This window comes from Saccoglossus kowalevskii, chromosome 5 (assembly GCF_978046115.1).
Source record: "Saccoglossus kowalevskii chromosome 5, keSacKowa6.1, whole genome shotgun sequence".
Classification (NCBI taxonomy): Eukaryota; Metazoa; Hemichordata; class Enteropneusta; family Harrimaniidae; genus Saccoglossus; species Saccoglossus kowalevskii.
Genome location: NC_140645.1, coordinates 16,745,530 through 16,770,151, shown reverse-complemented (window position 1 = coordinate 16,770,151; position 24,622 = coordinate 16,745,530). Strand labels below are relative to the sequence as shown.

The following is a 24,622-nucleotide window of genomic DNA, read 5'->3' as shown; positions in this document are numbered from 1 at the left end:
ACACAGTTCAGTGACACACAGAAATTACCATACGAATTTGATATGCGTTAAACAAACAAAGATGGTCGGTAACATAAACACACAACGTACAGATAAGCTGAAAGGTTGCAGAAGATTGAAAAGATATTGGAAAAAAACAAAAAACCATCAGACTAGAAGTATGATGAGAAAGTCGGTTCAGGACATGTATGTAAAAGGGAAATAACATTGTTAACAGTACCTGCGTTTATGTTGGCATCCTTGTTTCAATACGTTGATTTGCCATGGATAGAGCACCACTCATAGTGACAATGAATATTTAAAATTCCTCACACAGTTGCATCAAAGAACCATTTGATCAAGTCGCTGTTTTAGCCTTATACCGTAATTTTTTTAAATCTTTGAGCAAAGCTTAGATACGGTACATTGCAGAATGAAGGTAGACATGAATGCATTTTATATAGCCATGTACATCTTGAATTTTCAAGGTGAATGTTCCGGCGAAGCACTCCAAGGGAGGATTGTTTGAACAACACCGTGCAGGCGGACTACGAGCCATATTCCATATTCAGAATTTTTGTTATTCAGTATATGTTGCAAAATGCCTGAATCAAAATTGATGATGTACTGACCAAAAGAATGATTAATAAAAGATGCTGAAATTTTTGAGTTACACAGAGTTATAAGAATGACCATTGTATTTTAGAAACCACGTCCGAATTGTCACATGTTCAATTAACAGAACTCTGATTTACAAGCAACCTACATTTTTGTTTTCTTTGAACTTCTACATTTAGGAACTTGAACTGAGTTTCGAGTTACAGGCAATTGTACGTGTCCCGTAACTTCAATTAACTGTTACTAAATTTGAAGGTTAACCGGAACAACAAATCTATGTTCTTTTAACTGATAATTGAACAAAGAGTTAAAATTTGGGCGACTTCTTTAAAATATGGGCATGGGTCAGTATTTTCATAACTCGAAGTTTGTAACTAATTTGTGTTCTTGGTTACTTACACTTTGCTACATCACTTTATACAATAATGCATATGAACAAGTAAACAAGAAACAATTTTATTGTGTAATTTAACATATGAATATTCAATAAATATAATATTTGAAATATGTACACAGTACTGATGTCAAATATAGTTTATAATTCAATTTGTAACAATGATACCTTTGACAATATTGTCACCATGGCATTGGCGCACACACCATATAAATTAAACCACCCATGTTTTGTGTACATACTCACTGGAAAGTGTACAAGTGATTTTATATTGTTATCGAATTTTCCACTATACTATGTTAGCAGTCGTCCAACCAGTGACCAGTAACAAGTAACAAGTAAAATTAACATCAACCAATTTATGGTAATATTACATCGGTGTTTGCCACAAATAACCAAATTCTAAGAATGCAGTGTAATAACAATAAGCAAAGCATTTCTTTTTATTCATGTCATCACTGATGCTCCACATATGCCAATCAAAATTGTTCTTATAAAAACTGTTTTGTTTTTTGCATTTTGACAAGTAACATCCATTATGTGGTCTTGGTGCAAGTCAGTGTTGTTGCAAGTTTGGTTAGCATGACAATCAGATTGAAATTTAATCTAGGAAAAAGATCTGGTCACTTTTAATTTAGTCGCTAGTTCATAGTCGCTGGTGAGGCAAAAGGCAAACAGAGACGATCAAATATCTTACCTAAATTAGATTGCAATCATATTTGTTGGCATGGATACAATGTAAAACCAGGTGACAGTTCTTTTAGAAAAGTGAGGACTGTATTTTTAAGGAATTTGAAAAGTCAAAGATGTTGTACAAATGCAGGAGTGTGCAGATCAGCCAGCTTACACTTCAATATTAGTGGTGGTGTGGGAATAATTTTCTAATTTGGAAATTAATTGGTACAAGTTTGCATGCTACACAAACAACCTTCCGAAGATTAGTATCAAGTCTGTAAACTTTTCTGGAAACCATTTTTCAAACTGTTCATAAAACGTTTTGTAATACTGTAAATGCATTATTATTCACTGGGTTTTTAATTTCGCTATTAAATGTCAGTGCCAATAAATGGTCAGCAACTACCATGAATAAAATGAATTTGTGAAGTAGTACAATTGCCTTGAGCTAAACATTAACCCTTATGCAGTCAAGTCAAAGTACAAGGGGCTGACAAGATCAGGGGTATATATGCAACAGTACTATTTTGTGGTAGGTAACAACAGCTGGCAATGGTGGAGAGAGGGCTGGTAAGGTTTTTCACAATATTAACAAAAATTATTTACCATGACAATTACCACATTTTTTTATCAGACTTTTTACCAAAATGTTGTCCACATTATTGAAATAAATTTGGTGAATTATACCATTCTGCCATCGCAATAAAGTTTTGATTTTGGGGGAAATTTAATATTAAAATATAAGATAGAACTTTAAATTTCATGCAAAGAGCATGTACATCAAAATAATAATCTTTAGAAATTAGACATGAAATTATCATAATACAAAAACAAGCAAATGTGTAAATAATTATACATGACAAAAAAAAACATCAATTATCCACATTTGTGGCATAACAGTATTGCAATCTATTCTTGTAATAGGAACTTGTGACATTCCGACACATGTAAAGCTCTAAATCCTGACACATGTCAGCGTTAAATCATGACATGTGTCAAGCTCTAAATCCTGACACATGTCAGCGTTAAATCCTGATACGTGTCAAGCTCCAAATCCTGTCACGTGTCAAGCTCTAAATCCTGACACGTGTCAAGCTCTAATTCCTAACACGTGTCAAGCTCCAAATCCTGTCACGTGTCAAGCTCTAAATCCTAACACGTGGCAAGCTCTAAATCCTGACACGTGTCAAGCTCTAATTCCTAACACGTGTCAAGCTCTAAATCCTAACACGTGTCAAGTTCTAATTCCTAACACGTGTCAAGCTCTAAATCCTGTCACGTGTCAAGCTCTAAATCCTGACACGTGTCAAGCTCTAAATCCTGACACGTGTCAAGCTCTAAATCGTGTCACGTGTCAAGCTCTAATTCCTAACACGTGTCAAGCTCTAATTCCTAACACGTGGCAAGCTCTAAATCCTGACACGTGTCAAGCTCTAATTCCTAACACGTGTCAAGCTCTAAATCCTGTCACGTGTCAAGCTCTAAATCCTGACACGTGTCAAGCTCTAAATCCTGACACGTGTCAAGCTCTAAATCGTGTCACGTGTCAAGCTCTAATTCCTAACACGTGTCAAGCTCTAAATCCTGTCACCTGTCAAGCTCTAAATCCTGTCACGTGTCAAGCTCTAAATCCTGACACGTGTCAAGCTCTAAATCCTGACACGTGTCAAGCTCTAAATCCTAACACGTGTCAAGCTCTAATTCCTAACACGTGTCAAGCTCTAAATCCTGTCACGTGTCAAGCTCTAAATCCTGACACTTGTCAGCGTTAAATCCTGTCACGTGTCAGCTCTAAATCCTGACACATGTCAGCATTAAATCCTGACACGTGCCAAGCTCTAAATCCTAACACATGTCAAGCTCTAATTCCTAACACGTGTCAAGCTCTAAATCCTGACACATGTCAGCGTTAAATCCTGATACGTGTCAAGCTCCAAATCCTGTCACGTGTCAAGCTCTAAATCCTGACACGTGTCAAGCTCTAATTCCTAACACGTGTCAAGCTCCAAATCCTGTCACGTGTCAAGCTCTAAATCCTGACACATGTCAGCGTTAAATCCTGACACGTGTCAGCAATTTATCTTGACATGTCAGCTCTTCATCATGACACACATCAGCTACCATTCCAGGCACGTGTCAGCTCCATATCCTGACACACTGTCGGCTCTATATCAAGACACATTTCTAACTTTCAATTTTGAAAGAGGCAGACTACATTGATACTGAAATCAAATACATGTAGAAAGTAAGTTTTATAGGAGATGCTGGTAAATGAAGTCAGATAAAATTGGAAAATGTAGAAAACTTACAGAGTTGATATTTGCTTGATTAGAAACAATACATGTGACAAACAGAAAAGTTGTTTTGTAAATAATGTTGACAAGGTATACTAATACTGCATAACATCAAAACAATCAAGAACTTAGGGGGAAAAATGATACTGGAAATGATTTATTATGAATGCTATTACCACTCGCTGTCAAGTACAATGTAATTATACATGCACCAATCATAGTATTATGTCCTTTTTTAAAATCTATACTAAGTAAAATCAAATTGTGAGTGAAGGAACTGCATGAAATAGAGAATATTTGCATCATAGTAGAGTTCTACACATGAACAAAATAAATTATCATATGATCACAAGAACAAGCATATAGTTTCAAATTTAACCCCCTCCCCACAAATATAGTGGTGCATTCCGTATGCAAATTTCCAACAGTTAAATGCAAAATCATAACAAACACTGCGATGAATCTTTCAAGTAATATTGCAATGTTTCATAGGGAAATTGAAAAGGAGAAAGCGAATCTCGCAATCAGTTCATTTTGGCGCTCGCACTAAATCCAGAGAAAATAATAGATCCCAGATTACCCCCAACAAAAGGCGTTTTTGTACTAATTAAATTTTGCGAAAAACTTAATGCTTTTTTTATTTTTTGAAAGGGTCAGTTTGCCACTTTTTTATGGCAAGATATGAAAAGGCTTAACGATATCAACAGAAAAACAAATTTGATTGATTAAAGGGTGGTAGTCGTCGCGCTGCATCCTGTTTGATTTGGGACTCGTATTGAAGTACACAATGCGTGTAAAATACATTGTTTACACAACAGGGGCTGCGCAACGACCACTGCCCTTTAAAACAGTAATGAATGCATGCATTACAGCTATAAATATCAGGGATAGGTAAATGGCGAGCAGGGACCAGTTAAAGTGGCCATGTTGTAAATCCTAAAAATTACCCTTGAAACAGACAAAGGCCCACACTTTGAACTAAATGGGGACAGGTAGAACAGTCAGCTATTTATTATTTGTATTTGAAATTTATTATTTGTGATTTCGAAATCATGTAATGCTATCTCGAAAAAAAAAACAAGATATTCCCTATTTCAAAAAGTCAATCCTTAGTCTGTTTCTAACGATAATTTTTTCCACTATTTATGACAAGGTTTTCTTATCTGATCTGGTGAGTAAATACCATATTTTATTTGGTCCCTTTTAGTCTTGTTGCATCAAGTAGTTGGGCTTCAAACGTGTGCACCCATCATGAGATCAGCAAACTCCCAAGCAGATGGGATTCAAACGTGTGCACCCATCATGAGATCAGCAAACTCCCAAGCAGATGGGATTCAACCGTGTGTACCCATAATGAGATCAGCAAACTCCCAAGCAGCAGGGATTCAACTGTGTGTAACCATCATGAGATCAGCAAACTCCCAAATAGCTGAGATTCAACCGTGTGTACCAATCGTGAAATCAGCAAACTCCCAAATAGTGGGATTCATCCATGTGTACCCATCGTGAAATCAGCAAACACCCAAATAGCTGGGATTCAACCGTGTGCACCCACCAGCAAGATCAGCAGACTGGATATAAATAATCATCAACACTACAGGTCCACGATGTGAAGACAGCTAAAATGGATGTGGTTATATACAGGTACAGATCCAGGTCTCAATTGGGCAGTTCCAGTATACATCTACATCCCCCTGTTAATGAGTTATAACTTTCATCATTCTGCGATATACTTTTCATTATGTTATTTTATATTCAGTGGCTTATTCCATGGCAACAGCCGTTCAATATCCGGAATCACACACAGACTGTAGCTGAGGAGGCACAAGGTTTTTAGGGTAAGAATGCCATAAATCCATGCTTACAAAACTGGGAGTGGTCATGTGAAATTCTTCTGTAATATAAAATGCTAATGTTTCATGTCATGACCTCCACACAACTATGTATGTACATCTGACTGAATTCCTGCTTCAGTTTGTGCTGTCAAAAATCTGCAGTATCGGAAAATCCATACTCATCAACACAAGGGGTACAGACAGAAACTGGAACAGCCCATGGTTAACCGTTAGAGGTCACATTTTCCATAACTTGTAAGAAACATTCCACTTTAACCAGGAGAATGGTTGGTTAGTTCACTTCACTGCACAAATCTCAAAATCACAAACAAAGACATCAATGTGCCTGCCTTGTTAACAGGAATGTGTGTAAAGCAATACAGTTTTATCCATCTTGGGCACAACAAAGGGAAGAACCCCCCCCCCACCAAAAAAATTGTTGCTAATGTACGATTCCTCCATTCACTGCATAGGGGTGTAAGGCGAGGGAAAGAGGGGTAGGTACTCTGGTTGCAAATTGACACAGGTGTTAAGTTCCTCCTTTGTTATCCCCATTGGCAGTATGTAATCTTTCATCTGACGTCTTTATGCCACTTTTGAGATCGATTAATGTTCCTTTCATCTGCAATGAACAATGGTAAGTAGGGTAAATCAAGAAACGTGCAATGAAAATACAACTACAAATCACATGAGAATATACAGTGATATTGTCGAGAATATGGTTTCACACTTATCTCAACCCTAACAAGCGTGAAGTTCAAGGTGGGCAAGCCAAGGGAATGTCAGTCAAAAGAACAGGAAACAAGTAGCACGATATCATATAACTCCTCACTCGAAATGGTTACATGTACTAAAACAGGCCAGGCCCTTTTATAGCCTTGGTAGCCATAGTAACAAATTTTAGCGAGCCTGGGGCTGATTGGTTCAAAGTGCTATGAGCTATGATTGGTTAGTAAAAGAACAGCCTTGAAATGACATCTGCTATCATGACTCGTGCTAGTTTTCCTTGAGTTATGCATGTAATAAAGACGAATAATTGAATAAATATATGAAATTTGAGAAAGCACTGATATTCACAACTGAACAATATTGAATCAATAAGAACGAATACCACAGTAATAATTAGGGAAGTAATAGTGGGTTATTCTCCCCCTCATCCACAGATATTTCACGGGCATTGATACAATGGAAGATATGCATCTCAGCTTATCCACCCCAAGTATTATCTGCCACTAATTTGTATGAAATATTCCATACCTGGTCTAACAGCTGGATACTTATAGAAAGAATTTCTCGCCATCTCTCTAACTCTGTGTCATGATAAAATTGCTGTTGTTTTAAAAGATCTGACCAATCCTGTGACGTCTTTGGAATATCACTAAAAAGATTTAGAATAAAATGAGTAAGACAAGACCAGGACAATTAACACAAGTTACAGCGCCACCAAGTGGTCAAACTGACAGTGACATTTTTGTTTTGTTTTCATAGAAAGGCCAGTCCACTTCCAACCACACAGCATCTTTGAATGTGTGTATTTAACATCCACAAGTTATGTAAAGCCTATGACATGAAATGAATCAAACTAAGCCACACAGTATTTACTACCAGTAAAGCTATTTCAAAGGATACAATCATAAATGAACATACAAGTACATGTGTGGAGAGGCTCACACTTGAAAAGTTAACAATGGAATTCAAAAAATCATATGCTCTATGAACATAGGACAAAATATAATGGGTAGCATTGTTTGTGATGGTGAATAAGAAATATACACCAACCTGAGTGTTTTCACAGCACTCTGCCAAGCAGGGCCTTGACTTGCTGCCGACTCAAGTGTTTTCAATCGGTTGAAAAGTGCAATGTTGAAAAGTAGTAATGCTGTTAGTCTGTCAAGGCAAATAAAACAATATCAATGAGTACATCAAGAATAGTAGTATGTATTTACACTTTAATACATCTATTTTTACACCATTAACAAATGTGCCTGCATAGAAGTGATCTCTACAGTAGTAGTAATCTACATCTGACATTCAAAAACAAAAATGAAGTGAAACAGAATAATAGAAAGTATAATAAATAGTGATCTATGGTAACCATTACACTTTCTTGAAGAAAGAAGGAAAGTGGGGACATTTTATAACTAGCAATAATTACAAACTACTGTATTGTCTGGGGCGGACATCCGGTTACTATCACTGGTGAAACAAATGCCTAAAACTCTCAGGAAACTTTGAGATAGTTGTTGAGACTCTCCTCAACAGTGTATAACCACAGTCAGCTGGCACACACATGATAATAAAATAAATACGATACGTTGTGTCGTCACAGGAAGCACTGTTCCAGCACAAAGACGCCGATCTGCAGCGTCAATGAAATACGATATTTACTATATGGGGGCCGCTATCTTGAATGACGCATAAAACTAAATAAGAGACAAGTTGTGAAACGTGTTTTTCAGATTCCTACAAATCAGGACAAAAATACCAATCTTTCACAAAAATAAGGTTCGTTGGGGTTATATTAAGCCAACCGATAACAAAATTCGGCCTAATTTGTCGTTTTTGTGTGGAAAAATCCCTTGCATACGAACACCTAATTACGTGAAGAACCTAGAACACTAAGCAGGGGTATTTGAAACCGAAATTGTCATCTAAGCGTTAGGCCGTCGCTGATTGGCTGGATTAGTTTTAAATACCCCAAGAAAATGTCTTATTTAGTTTTATGCATCATTCAAGATGGCGGCCCCCATATAGTAATATCGTATTTATTTTATTATCACGAGTGCGCCAGCTGACTGTGTGTATAACATATATATAAATTGTTTGGGATTGCTTCAAAGTTGAGTTCGGGCTGTTTTCTTGACTTTAGCTATTTTCACTGGCTTCTTGCATGGCATCCCACAGCAGCATTCTACAGCAGCTCATGCATAGCCCATAAAAATACAAAATTATACAGTGGTGTGCGTCTCAGTATTCTGTGACCCAACTCTCCTCCCAAGAATAGGCTTAAGTATATACTTGGTTTATTTTATTTTTTAATTTTTTTGACAGCTAAGAGCGATGAATTAAAATCCAGCAAATATTCCCTCTTAACAATGAATTTAAAAACCTAGAGAACATCTGTGTATAAACATCAAATTAAACTGAGTAAATATTTCCCATATTATATAACTTGGCATTCTTCTTCAAGTATTTAGTGCAGAACTATAACTACATTACTTGTGTGGGTCAATTTGAAACCTTACAATGGATATTCTTTGCATATTTGCATACTGGTCAAGTTCATCACATATGATAGAATAGGGAAATGTTTGCTTTCTGTTTCAGATGATGTTTTATCGACCCAAATCAACCTTCAATGCATGTATTTGACAGCATAAATTAATAAATGTTATACTTTGAATACATCTTAGTATATCCTTAGTACAAAAAAATAAATACAAGCCATGCATGGCACAGTCCCCGTTATCGTATATAGTAACATAGCTGGAATACAACCATGTCAGGAATGTGACTATGATGATTGATTAACATTAAAATGATTGACATTTGTATCTGATCGTCGAACTTGTCAATATTGAGATATTGCTCTGAAACAGCATTAATTAAAACAAAATCAGCCATTTTGAATACATGTATATATCCATAACATGATGTATAATGAATATATAAAATTTTAACATATTCAGTCAAAGCATGTCAGAGATATGGCTCTAGAAGCCCAATCATTAAAACAAAATGGTCACCAGTCAGCCATTTTGAATCTGACCTGAAAAATAAAATGATGTGCATCAGGAACCCATAATGTCTAATGTATGTTATAAGTTTGAACATAATCCATCTATAAATGCCAGAAATGCTTGATATTTGATGATTTTTTTTTGGAAAGAAATTGCTAACATTCCGCCACTTTGAATAGGATCGTCAAACCAATATATCTATGACACGATGTATAATGAATATATAAAATTTTAACATATTCAGTCAAAGCATGTCAGAGATATGGCTCTAGAAGCCCAATCATTAAAACAAAATGGTCACCAGTCAGCCATTTTGAATCTGACCTGAAAAATAAAATGATGTGCATCAGGAACCCATAATGTCTAATGTATGTTATAAGTTTGAACATAATCCATCTATAAATGCCAGAAATGCTTGATATTTGATGATTTTTTTTTGGAAAGAAATTGCTAAATTTGCTAATTTGCTAATTGCTAAAATTGCTAATTTGCAAATTGCTAATTTGCTAATTGCTAAAATTGCTAAAAAATTGCTAATTGCAAATTGCCACTTTGAATAGGATCGTCAAACCAATATATCTATGACACGATGTATAATGAATATATAAAATTTGAACATAATCAGTCAAAGCAAGTCAGAGATATGGCACTGAACCACATTCATTCATTTTGAATCTTATCCGAAAAACAAAATGATGTGCATCAAGATCCTATAATATCCAGTGTATATACCAAGTTTGAACAAAATCCATCTGTAAACAGCCAAGAAATGCTTAACTTTGATGATTTTTCAGTACAAAAATGGCCGCCATTCGGCCATCTTGAATCAGATCATGAAACAAAATGATGTGCATATGTATAATACCATGTATGATGTATGTGTGAAGATACTGGTCCGAACACATGGACGCACGCATGCACGGACACACAGAGGTCAAGACATAAGTTCTCGTTTTCGGACTGCATCCGAATAGGGACTAAAAATAAAACCATGCCACAACATCATTTTCTGAGTTTTTCTACGAGACAAAATCTTTAAGGTTTTAGAATCAGTAAAGCAATTAAATAAATGGCAAATATTTTTATGTTTATACGTCACTTTCAATTAGGGGCTAAAAAATTATGGACAAAAACACAAGATTCGACTATTGTATTAAATGGTGTTGCGGGCAGTCAGCTCCGAGACGGAGGTGCAAACTATAACAATCAATTAGTATACTTACATAACAACAATTGAAATCATAAATTTTCTTGTATCTACTTGTATACCAAGTATTGATAATTCAGATGACATTGATAAGTTTTGTAATGATGCTGAACCTGAAAAGATTAATACAACAAAACAGTTATGAGCTCTATCTGAAGACCCCATAAACCAAATTATTATACATCTGTCACCGTAACGTCATAAGTTATAGCGTGCATAATTTTGCGGTATTTCACAGGGTATTTTCATCCTACCATATTAGGAAATGCGAATTCCAAATATGGAATGATTAAGTGCGTAAGCGTTCTCTAATAATAAAAACAAACATGGCTGCCACTAGGGTTTGACCGGACTCCGAACAAAGAAGTTCGCTGATTCTGTTCTAAACTTTTTGAATTTTGGCATTCCCATGATGTATCCTTGGAAGGAAAAGATGTATAATAATAAGGTTATTACGAGGATACCTCAAAATATGCACTCAGACAGTACGCCGCGCATCGACCTCCGGTGTGCGTCGGTCTATACTACAGCTGTACTGTCTTAGTTCATACTTTGAGGTATCCTCGTAATAACCTCATAAAGTATTTTTGTAGTAACCTTTATTCATCTACTTGCTCCAACCACTTGGTGAACTGAGCAAAATAGAATATTAATAATTCCATCTTGAAAATTTAAGGATGGCGTTAGCACAATGCATGAAATACCTCCGGGGAGCCCACTGTCCTAGGGATGAATGTGAAAAACTACCTACCTTTCATCGGTGAAACCTGAGGTGATATCGCTGGTGTACTCGTCTTGAAGTCATTTCCTAGCAATGCATCATCACTAATATCTCCAATGCATTTATTTTGAGAGCGTTTGCGTCTCCTGACCACTGCTGTCTTCTTCCGTTTCACTGGTGCATGTGAGGCTTTTATTAAGTAATTATCTAGTATGAGAGAACAAAAAATAACATAATGGATTTTATTGGTTTAGATCAAGTCACTATTGTCAACGTTTTCTTCGCAAATTGAATAACAACTGTGAATGAAGCTAAAGTTGTTACTAATGTTTTATCTTGGCTCTCTTTCAATTCCACACACAAACAAATAAAACCATTTCAGAATTTCACCCGAAGAGCCAACAAGTTTTTTCCAATTTAGTTACATTTTTAATCAATGTAATAAAGAGCCATAATGACCAACAGTACAGTTCAAGCATCACTTGACTCTCAAGATGACGACTGCCTTTTCATAAATAAACATGATTTTTGAGAGTTTAGCGAGTCCTTTTGTAGCGGAATTTTGTAGCAGTGACAAATTGTGTGATTGTGCGAGAGCACCTGTACTTACATAACAAAATGTAAATATGGGGTGTTAGTATTTGTACTCACCTAGCATTTTAAAATTATCTGAAATACCAGCACCTGCGTTCTTTTCAATAATAGTCTTCACCAGTCCCCACACTGACTTCCTGTAACGTATTTCACATGATACTCTGCAAACACAACACAACATAATTCAGAACGAACACACACAACGATATAAACCAACAGTTGGATATTGAGAAATATTTGCCACATAACATAATTAATACATGTACTTGTATTTACAGTTGCCCTATCACACACACAATTCTCCTCCTCCATGTAAGGCAATGTTCTGGGGCCTGATCACCAGAATTTATTTTTTACTGATTGAATTAAAACAAGCAGCCTCTCGGCTGAGATAGCTCCGCTGTTAGCAATGCACATTTCAATTAAAAAACAAGATATCATTAGAAAATGAACAATATACATAGTATCAATGCAATGGGACTTGCTGTTTTCAACAAGAATTCAAAAATATAATTTTTAACCATAAATGATTGTGGTTTTTAATAAGAAGAAAATATCACTTTTTACCAAAAATGACAAAAATATTCATCAAAATCAAAGAAAGCTTAGAAAGAACTCCCGTGTGCTGAGAGTATTGGAGACACATTCAAAATTGATTCAAAATTACTTGAACTTGAGATGTTGATGGAAACGCAGAAAACTAATTATGCAAATTAGGTAACTAATATGAACAGATTTAAGTGTAAAACTAATAAGGTCTGCACAATGTAACAAGTTTCATTGAAATGTGATTAGAACCAAAATAATATTAATTATTATGCTAATTAGAGAATTAATATGAACAGATTTTAACCCCAAATTAATCAGGCTGTCTATTGTCCTAGAGCACTTATGTACCAAGTTTTATTCAAATGTGATGATCAATACTTGAGATATCAGTATTAATTAATTATATTAATTATATTAATTAGGTGATTAAGAAGCACAAATATTTACCAAAAACTTATATGGTGTATAGTCCTAGGTTCATTGAAATGTGATGGGTACTCTTTAAAAGTTTCATTGAAATCCAATGAGTGGCTTTTAGACATCAGTGCAACAGCCATAGAACAGCAAAAAAATAATTAATTATGCAAATTAGGTAATTAATAGGCACAATTATTTATCCCAAAATTAATCAGGTCTCTGCAGTCCTAGAATATCTATGTAACAAGTCTCAATGAAATGTAATGATTAGTACTTGAGATATCAGGTGAAAAGCTGAAAATTAACTAATTATGCTAATAAGGTGATTAATATGCACAAATATTTACCCAAAAACTAATTAGGTCTCTGCACAGTCCTCAAGTAACTATGTACCAAGTTTCATTGAAACATGATCATTACTACTTGAAATAACAAAAGCTGAAAATTAATTAATTATGCAAATTAGGTAATTAATATGTACTGATATTACCCTTAAAACTATCAGGTCTGTGCAGTGTCATATGACATCTATGTCCCAAGTTTTATTGACATTTTATGATTAGTACTTGAGATATCAGTGGAAAAGCCGAAAATTGATTAATCATTATGTAAATTAGGTAATTAATAATATTAACAGATTTTTACCCCAAAATAATCAAATCTGCGCATTAGTTCAGAGCATCCATGTGCAAAGTTTCATTGAAATCCAATGAGTGGTTCTTCAAAAATCAGTGAAACAGTCATAGAACAGCTTAAAATCAGTTAATTATCATGCACATTAGGTAATTAATATTCATAGATTTTTACCCAAAACTAATCAAATCTGCGTATTGGTTCAGAGCATCCATGTGCCAAGTTTCATCAAAATCCAATGAGTGGTTCTTCAAATATCAGTGGAACAGTCATGGAACAGCTTGAAATCAGTTAATTATCATTCAAATTAGGTAATTAATATTCATAGATTTTTACCCAAAACTAATCAAATCTGCGCACTAGTTCAGAGCATCCATGTGCCAAGTTTCATCAAAATCCAATGAGTGGTTCTTCAGATATCGGTGGAACAGTCTTGGAACAGCTAAAAATCAGCTAATTATCATGCAAATTAGGTAATTAATATTCATAGATTTTTACCAAAACCTAATCAACTCTGCGCATCATCCCAGAGCATCTATGTACCAAGTTTCACGAAAATTTGATTAGTGGTTCTTGAGATAACGGTGGAACAAAAAAAGTGACATACATACATACATACATACAGACAGGGTAACTGCAAAGACTCCCTTTTGTGCTTCGCACACGGGAGTCAATTAGAAAATTGAAGATATCATCATGAAATGAACAAATTTAAGAGTGGTCCATATGTAGTATCTATATATGTAATATCAATGCAATTGGACTTGTCGTTTTTAACAAGAAGTCAAAAATATCACTTTTTACCAAAAATGACAAAAATATTCACCAAAATTAGAGAATTGAAGATATCATTACAAAATGAACAAATCTGAGAGAGATACACATGTAGTACCTATACATGTAATATCAAAGCAATTGGACTTGCGGTTTTTAACAAGAAGTCAAAAATATCACTTTTTACCAAAAATGACAAAAATATTCACCAAAATTAGAGAATTGAAGATATCATTACAAAATGAACAAATCTGAGAGAGATACACATGTAGTACCTATATATGTAATATCAAAGCAATTGGACTTGCGGTTTTCAACAAGAAGTCGAAAATATCACTTTTTACCAAAAATGACAAAAATATTCACCAAAATTAGAGAATTGAAGATATGATCATGAAATGAACAAATCTGAGAGAGGTCTACCCAAGGTACATATTCACCAAGTATCAAAGCATTCAGGCTTGTAGTTTTCAAGAAGAAGTTGGAAAAGTAAAACATTGACACGGACGCCGCCGGACAATCACTCATATGATAAGCTCTGCTCGACAAAGTCGACAGCGGAGCTAATAAATTCTTTTCCACCGAGCTACAAAACAATATTGTTTTCAGCAGTAGATTTGACAACTTCTGAAATAATAGGTAGGTTGAGGGCATGGTAAATAAGCATAACATGACAACAGCAACTACTGCATGATTTTATAAACATTATTGAATGGTATTAAATTGGGATGGTATAAGAGGTAAATATTTTTAGAAATGAACTAGCAGAGCATCATGACTTTGCTCCTCTTGATTAAATTTCATGTTCGTATCTTACCCAATATTTACTTAGTGCACCCATCTTCTTTGAGCTCTCAATCGAACAAGTTTTATTACAAAAAACATCTCCAAATAAAAAGCGCAACACTACAGGAATCAAACACTGTACGAAAAAGGGTTGAGACAGTGAAAACAGAATGTTGATTTACCTTAGCCTTGACTGCGTAGATGAGACCCTGGTTAAGCAATATCTGTTTGCAACATAGAAATTATCCCCATATGGAATACCATGGTTAACCACCTCTGTATCTACCACGTACAACTGACCTTCTTTACAAACATCTTTGTAAGTAGTCTAATAAGACAACAACATAAGTATCAATTTAATGAACAGATCCTGTATTTGGTGTCAATAAACACTGCATGTGTTAGATACAGGAAATGTTCAAAATACGAGACACCGAAACCGTTTTATTTTTAAATTAATTAATTAATTAATGAGTTAAGCTGGTTACTATCAGTGCAGAAAGCTAGTTAGGCCATTCCCAGCCACAAGATTCAGAAATATGAAAGGTAGAGCAAGTGAATTTTTTTTTGTGCACCTGAACTTCAGTAGATTCTGCAGTCTTGGGTCCAAACGATGCAAACAGTGTTAGTGTATAAGTCATGGTACGCACCATCTTGTTGTTGTCAACATCTTGCCATGAGAACATGACAATGTCTGCGATGAAAGTGATCAGAGAAATAATAGTGTATGAGAGAAGTTATAGAAAAGTGTGGAGTCGTAACTACTGTGTTTCATCTATTACAAGTGCATTTCCAAAAACAGCATGCAAGTCTAAAATACTTCTGTTTTGCAGTATCTGTACTTTTTGGCGCAGACAGTACAGGAGATGCACTTCTAATAGAGTACACACAGTATTTGGAGTTATAATGGATTATGGTTTATTTATTCACTTTTGTCAAGCAGTTTATATTCTGAAATTGAATGAGGAACTGACCTCCAATGCATTACACAAGCTGATTATGATCTGTGTTGCCTCGTCTTACAAACAAAGCAACATCAGTGTAAAGCATGTGGAAGCAGACATCTGCTGAATGATGTGTATTTATGGTTCATGCTCACCATAATCCGTTACAGTAGAGAATATCTTGTTAAGGTATGTCAACAATCTGAGTGAAATCAAAGGCGGAATATGTAATAAAGAGAGATATACAGGACATGCTAATTTTAATGACCCAGGGTAACTATTCCTCAAAGAGAACCCTGGGTAACTGATGAACAGAGATGACCCGGGGTAACTTCAATGACAACTTGCTATCGACAAGAGCTTAGATGAGCTCGGTGAATATAGAACATAGAGAACCCTGGGTAATTCAGGAACATGGAGAACCTTGGGTAATTTAAAAACACAGAGAACCCTGGATAAATGAGCAACATAGAGGACCATGGATCAAAAAGGAACATAGAGGGTTCAGGGTAAAAAGGAATATAGAGGGTAAAAAGGAATATAGAGGGTAAAAAGGAATATAGCGGTCAAAAGTAAAAAAAATATAGAGGCATGGGTAAAAAAGGAACATAAAGGGTCAAGGGTAAAAAAGGAATATAGAGGATTGAGGGTAAAAAATGGAACATAGAGGGTCGAGGGTAAAAAAGGAATATAGATCACCATGGGTAAAAGGACATAAAGGACCCTGGAAACATGTTACCTACAAGAGTTTGGATGACCCAGATTAACGGAGGAACATAGAGAACCATCAGAAATTGAGAAACATAAGATAACCCTGTGTAATAGAGCTACATAAGAATTTCTGCAAAAAAATACTTGATGACCCTGGGTAACTCGTCATCCACAGACAGCAATTGATTGCACTCAGAGAGAAACACTATACAAACCAATTGTATACATTTGGGAAAAAAAGAAATGAGATAGAGGAGATAATAAATGCCAAATTTCAAGACTATAAATAACCTGTGTGATGGTTGTTGGTACTTTACGAGGACCAAATCTGGAAGGATTTCGCACTACGAAATCAACGTGCCGTACATACTTTCCAAACTCCTCAGTTTCCCACTGCCCTGCTATGTAGTCTGTTAAACCAATATTAAATGATAAAAAAAAGTTGGTAAATGATTAAAGTGTCACAGTCGTAGCAGCACATGTTCATATTCTGTGTGAATAAACTCAACAGTTTGTAAACATCACACATCACTACAATGGGCACAACGACTGTAACACTTTAACAATAGAGGATTTCCACGTTCTGACGAGATCTCGCATAGAGTGATTTTGGACTTTTTATGACAAAGGACACTTTCCTGCTATTACTGGCAGCGAGGTTATTTATCACTCAATTCTCTATTTCTTTGTATATTTCTGACTGCCTCGCCATGGTTATTGTTAAATTATTGAGCTGAAAAACGTTTTAAGTAACTTTACATTGAGACAAATCCTACTACTAGTAATATAAGAACAATATTTCATAAAGAATCAAATTCATTTAAACATAACAAAAACATTTAAACATATTTAAACAAATTCATTAAATAAATCTTCAACAAGTAAGAAAAAGAATTCAGATATCAAGATTTTTGTTTAGGACAGCTCAAAAATATACCCAATTTTGTGAACATAATTTTGCAGGCATGAATCACAGTTTAAACTTTTCACCACCAGACTTTCTCGTCCAAATGTTTCTGCACTTTACTCTTATATTTTTAAATACTAGTATTTTTTGAAATTAACCCTAATTTTGGAGCCAAGTGACAAAATTTGAGTAATTTCAGTTTTTACTCAAAAAATTTGACTATTTTTGTCTCAGTCATGGGAAGGAAAGTACAGACATGTAAATGGGACTATTTTGTGAATTTATGATGAAAAGTGGGAGCTGGTGAAGAAAAGGTTAAAACTCATCATTGGTAAACAGATGACTCTGCAATACATGCATCTATTTTAGGCTGTAGAACAGTACACAGTAGAAAATGACCTGTGACACACTCATTTGTCAAATCAAGCGAGATCCCGAAAGATACTAGAAATGGTCTATTCAGCAGCTACAATGCCAAAAATATAATGAGAATGCATGTTGTATTGGCAGGGTGGCTGCGAATATGCAAAAAAAAAACAAAAAAAATCACTACTAACAGTAAATGCAAACTTGGGAAACCTAAAACAGCATCCAGAGTAATTTTGGAAAATCTTTTTTCTTATATCATTTTTAAATTCTACACCAAAGTATATGCATTGATTTGACAGAGGGGATAACAAATAAAGGACAAATATTTTCATCAGTTTTTAGATAAAAATGTTCAGTAATAAGTTGCAGTTTTTTTCATACAAACATAAAACATGCAACAGTGAGTATAAAAACAATAGGTTAGGTCCACATAACAAATTGAAACAAAATTTTTTTCGAAATTGAATGGGTTTTTTTCAAAATTAAACTGGACACTGTTTAAATAAAATGAGAGAAAATATGGAAATGCAAACTGCATTGTATTATGTTTCATGGAGTGTGTTCGTTGACGATCCTTAAAATAGCGAAACATTGAGGAAGTAGAGTTGCCTGCATGATAAGATCACAACTCATGAAAAATGTATTATGTTAGTTTTGTTAATATGCAATTAATTAATTTATTTGTCTGTGACATCACTGGGTAATCAAACGAAAGAAGAGATGAGTCAGTTACATGAACATTTGAGACACGTAAATACACTCCTAAATTGTAAAAATTAGAATTAGTAACACTAAGAAGTTTAATTAAAATGTTAATTTACACATGCACAATATGATATCACATAGAAAACTAGCCCAGGATCGAAAGCCTTGTCAGAGCGGGTAATATTTATATTTTATATTTACATACCTACTTGCACCAAGTTTCTGGTCATTATTATTATTTTGTGTTTGGTATATCTGTTTCATTCAAAACAATGCATTTTGGTATAGCAGGATTCATGGCTGTGTTAGAGTAGACAGCTTACAATCAAATGTAAATATAACCCACTCTGACAATGACATGGATCCATGGTCCCAATATCGAAAGTCTATTATATCCTTACCAGGCAGCTTATTAATCACTATATTTAGAAGCCAAATCTTGTAATTAAGTTATGTTTAGTGTATTATTTCATAGTACTAATAAATGCGACAGTGTAAATATGTAGTGCTTTCATCAAATGGTAATTTTGAGATGTACTCACTTGTTGTCTTCCGGGCTTCCAAGAAGTCCTTATAGAAAGTATGTTTATCAGCAAAGAGCATATCAAAAAGGATATCGACTGGGAAATCATAGACTTCACTGACACATTTACGTCCAGGATGCTCAGTACATGGACAAATCACTTCACCTGAAGTAAAACCACACAGAGACAAGGCACATGATATATGAGTACATAAACTTCAGGATAATATTGTCTCTGAATAGCCGTTGAATATTCTCAGTCAAACTTGTACTGTAAGTAAAGCGCCACCAGATGATGTGCATACTTCATTACCACAAGCGCCCTCACATGACATAGAAGTAAATTTACTTTGTTTTTTAGACCAAATAGCAGTTATATGAAATATAATGTGCATACTCTTACAAACCTAACAATTCAACCAGGGTGTAATAAGCTACAAAATATACTAATGTATGGAGAACTATCAAAATGTTGATGTGCCACAGTGAGTTGTGGCACACATACAAATGTATTTGACATGCTTTGGAATTAACCTGAATAAGTAAACATGACATGCTGCATAGGACCCATAATAAACATGACATGTTGCATGGGACCCATAATAAACATGACATGTTGCATGGAACCATAATAAACATGACACGTTGCATAGGACCCATAATAAACATGACACATTGCATGGGACCCATAATAAACATGACATGTTGCATTGGAACCATAATAAACTTGTGCATTAAAAACATAATTTTAGTCACTATTTTTTTCATGTTATTTTTAATGCACATTGATGGGAATACTGGCTTCACTGAATAACTCAATTCATTATTCAGTCATCAGCTTTAGCCACCATAATGGTATTAGCTCATTAAACCCTGAAGCGAAAAAATTCCATGTAGACCTAGATCAATCAATACTCCCATGGCAATTTGTATAATGCTGAAATCAGATGACTAAGTGAAGCAACAAGAGTGAATTCAGCAGTAACATTCCTATAAATCGCACCCTCTAGCAATGAAGCACTTTGATGACGACAAAATAACATATATTGATGAAGGTACAGTCATTCAAATTAACAACTGTGTTTAGTTGTGTTGTCATTCGTCATCTAGAATATAGTGAAATCTCTCAAACAAATAATCTTCCTTGATGACTACAGAACAACAACAGAACAAAATGGTAGCAGTGATTTGAAAAACCTTCCTATCACAATTTACATCAGATATGTGTCACAGTGTAAGGCGTGCTTATCGCAATTGAGAGTGCCACCCACAGAACACACACTCACAGGGGGTTCTTTCTCTGCTAGAATGGGGTGGACAAGACAATAGTACTGGAAATGAAATACATATGTAGCACTGACTTCTTGTGAATCATTACTATTCTAATCACATGTCAACATCGCATCTGCCTTTACCTGAGGCTTGAAACGCTTTGGACAACTGACAGCACAGTGATTTGGATCACCACAAACTTAACAGCCTGACTTTGGCTTAGACTGACCAAATCGACCCCGTCCTTTACCTTTCTGACTACCACCTTGAAACTGGCTAGATTTCTGATTTTTACCACCTGTCTGTGTTACCGTGATCAAGTACTAGCAGTGAAAGAACCCCCTGTCAAGTGTGAGTTCTGTGGGTGGCCCTCTCAATTGCGACAAGCAGGCCTTACACTGTGACAATAATCTTAGTCATTAGAGTATGCAATTTATATACAGGAAAGATGGATTGGAAACAGATCATTTTACAGCAACAGTACAGACACAACAATCAAGCAGCTAAGACAAGACACACGCAAGGTAGCATAACAATCTATTCTATCATTATGCATCATAGACCAACCAAGATGCATCGACCTGACAAAAGGCAAGTTGCTTATTTCACAGCAGCAGGATGTGTGTTGGAATATGTGGATGCATGACAGCAGTGAGATCTACAAAGCTTTCATTCTAAGCTTACATTCTAATCATTAACAAAATAACAATCACAACTAGTTCGTTAAAGTGAAAAAAACAAGAGGAAAGTAAGAGAGACACGTTGATGGCAGCATGCATTACCTTTGTCTTGGTCATGATCAGAGAGGTCGCTGGCAGATATTAAATCAGATGATGACTCTTCAAGTTCAGATACTGAGCATTGTATTGACAGATGAACAAAACAGGCAGACAGACGAGCAGTGATGCATGGCATTGATGGTTGTGTAGGTGGAAATAGAAGAAATTACGGTAAATGAAATAGAGGCGTGATATAGTCTTACGGTACACAGTATTGCAGGTGTGTTTTTTAACATGTGAAAACACTATTTTTTTTCATTGCATTTTCTGTTTACATTTAGGAGACAGGATGGAGTGGTTTTAACAAGAAACAACTATAAGAGGAATCTTGTAGTGGTAATGGATTTGTATCACACACCGACTGAGTGAGAAAGAAATCCTCCATGAATCAAAGGCTCCCCAACCTTATAAGTATTTACAGCAGAATACGCAATTAATGAACATATTGCTGGAAAAATCATGGCGCAATAGCGAATAAAGTGAATGTCATCGTTTATATAAATTATAAAGTAAAATTCAAAACGTAACTGTGCCACATGAGAGCGAATGTTATGCCTTTGTAGATAAACTGAAGTATATTGTATAATTCATGTCAAAAGAAAATATATTATATTCAGTACTTTATAGTTTTCTCCATAATTATTGTTACACAAGATGAAAGCCTTAATTTTACAAGTTGGCACAGTCCATATATAAGTAAAAAGTTCGCTGATTTAATTGGCCAGATAGTTTGGTATCACAGTTGGGCAGCCAATGAGAAGTCATCAGACAAGTGAATTTGAACATCAAGTCATTACAGATGATGCAAGCAAGAGTGTAACAAATAGATTTATTGTGCTAGATACATTGACAGCAAAACATTACATACAAATGTCAGTTATTCCTGGTAATGTTCCCTTTAAGGTATTCTCGGGGGCGGACTACTGTACCATGTACTTCTATGGGAAAGAGCCGGTGAAAGCAGCTAAAGTTGAGAAAACAGCAGAAACTCAACTTTCAAGAAATTCTGAACAACCAAATTTATATATGTTGCACATATAGGGGTAATTTTTTTACACTGTTCAAGGGAGTCTGAACAACCTTTTCAAAGTACAAGTTTTCAAAGAGTTTTCGACCTTTGTTTTCACCATGATGGTTGCCAGGCGGTGAAAATGCCCGGATGTCCGCTCCCGAGAATAACCAGGAATATACATCACTTTAGAACTCACATTGTGATAAAAATTAACCACCAAATATTTTAAGTTCCAAATTTTGAGCCAATTATATAAAACTGTTTGACGATATGAGATGTGGTGCACTGTGGGAAACATTTCAGATTCAGCCTTGCTCTGAATGGCCAATGATAATTCACAATTTACATATCGTGTTTGTATGCTTGAAATAAAAGCACCTCACACTTATCTTTATTGTGAATCGATGCACACTGGAACTTGATTCAAAAAGTGTTTCAAAACATGAATAATGCAACATTTATCAATACAACTTTACTACTGTCAACTTCATTCAAAAAAATTAAAATTGCCAAGAGATCTCCTTGAAAGTGAAAACTAGACTTTTGTTTCCCACAAATAGTGCACCATTCTCTCCCATCATCAAGTCATCACGTCCGCCAACCATTGTATGTGGAATAGTGTAAGTGACGACAGGAGAGAAATGAACACTATTTGTGGGACAAGTCTTGTAGCTCTTGACAAAATCCCATTAGCCATTAGTATCGATCAGTGTACAATTGTAGAGCATGTGACGTAAGTCTGATAAAACAGAAATTAAAACCTGTCAACAAACAAGCTGCTCTCTGATTGGTCTGGCTGTAAGATGTTAGATTTAGGCAGCCAATCAGGCACAATCTTTAGTAGTTTAAAAGTTCATCTAGTCTCTTTCGATCTGGTCTTGCTTTTATTGTATTGTCTGTGTGTATTGTGAATTTGTTTAGTATTAAAAATGAAAAAAAATAATCTTTAAGTAGTTTCGCACTGACTCAGACAAATTGGTGACTTCACATACCCATTACCATGGTAACACATTATTCATTCATACAGAACATGTTCATACCTTCTCCTTCTGTGAAGTCACTCTCATCAGTTGGCAAGTTGTCAGAAGTCTTATCTTTATCTTTCTGACCAAATATTCCCCTATCATTCACTGAAGGTGACGGCAGCGCTTTGGTCTGTGTTTTTGTAGACTTCTCTGGAGAAAGCTTAACAGGAGGGGTTCCCATGGAGATTTCTTGAGGTTGTATAATGCATTCCGACTCTGTTGTGTTCAGAGAGGATTCATCAGCAGCATATGACGGCGTTTGTAAAAAGGAACTACTATCCTAAAAATACGTGAAAAAATCAATCATTAGGCTACTACAATTTACATTTGTGCAACAAATAGTCAGCTCACAATCCACTGTCAGAGCAATGTTATATCACTCGGCCAACACAGAACTAGTGAAGTGAAATAAAATATCATCTGAACTGCTAAGAAGTTTGTTGTAAAAGTAGTACTGTGGAATACTTTATTTTCGCTGGAATTAATTTTCGCTGAAAAGGCTTTTTGGGCGTTTTGCTTGGAATTTATTTTCACTGATTTTTTATGAGTTTAATGTGAAATATAGGGAAAAAAGTATATTCGCTGGATTTTATTTTCACGGAATCATCCCTTCAGCGAAAATAGCGAAAATAAATTCCAAGCGAAAATAAAGTATTCTACAGTATATCTGTTGTCTGTTGTCGACCCAATGTTGGTGAAGGTAGATTTCACATATTAACAATCAGAAGTACACACAGATGAATTACCATAATACTGATACAGTATATCACGTTTTCACAGGTACATGTAACAGTCTCTGCAGCATCAAAGCTCCATATTTTTATATTATATTTTTATAATTGACAGGAATATGCATTGCTTCCAAGAACTGATTATTCATACATGTATACAGTATCAATTTACAATTCAATAAATTAATTGTAGAGTAAGGCTGTGGAGGAAATGACTTATTGTTACAGTAGTACACATATTGTATTGCTGTAGTAACATTCAGTTACACAGACTAAGTGTAAAGTAATTTGTAATTTATTCATTTAGAACAGTACATCCATAAATGGTTTTTCATACACAGCATATAGATATAAAATTAACATAGAATTAAACAAACCACTGCAAAAATGACGAGAACACAATAAAGAAAAGCATAAATAGGGTATAA

The 24,622-nt window shown here is 35.1% G+C and overlaps 1 protein-coding gene across 5 annotated transcripts in view; it reads right to left on the bottom strand.

Moving 5' to 3' along the window:
• Window positions 1-1,116: 1,116 nt before the first annotated feature.
• LOC102801155 (protein Aster-B-like) overlaps window positions 1,117-24,622 on the bottom strand; it is an 87,094-nt gene continuing 63,588 nt past the window's right edge. For 3 of the 5 annotated variants that reach the window (XM_085499159.1, XM_085499161.1, XM_085499163.1), the window contains 11 exons: window positions 23,479-23,743; window positions 21,430-21,501; window positions 19,395-19,541; window positions 15,792-15,910; window positions 15,399-15,544; window positions 12,115-12,218; window positions 11,494-11,670; window positions 10,759-10,855; window positions 7,575-7,682; window positions 7,053-7,173; window positions 1,117-6,417 (listed from right to left, as the gene is read on the bottom strand). In XM_085499159.1, the coding sequence (XP_085355285.1) occupies window positions 6,325-6,417; window positions 7,053-7,173; window positions 7,575-7,682; window positions 10,759-10,855; window positions 11,494-11,670; window positions 12,115-12,218; window positions 15,399-15,544; window positions 15,792-15,910; window positions 19,395-19,541; window positions 21,430-21,501; window positions 23,479-23,743 (1,449 nt within the window). In that variant the 3' untranslated portion in view covers window positions 1,117-6,324. Of the gene's footprint in view, window positions 6,418-7,052; window positions 7,174-7,574; window positions 7,683-10,758; window positions 10,856-11,493; window positions 11,671-12,114; window positions 12,219-15,398; window positions 15,545-15,791; window positions 15,911-17,162; window positions 17,282-19,394; window positions 19,542-21,429; window positions 21,502-23,478; window positions 23,744-24,622 lie in introns of all 5 variants that reach the window. The other 2 variants (XM_085499160.1, XM_085499162.1) reach the window with 2 other exon arrangements.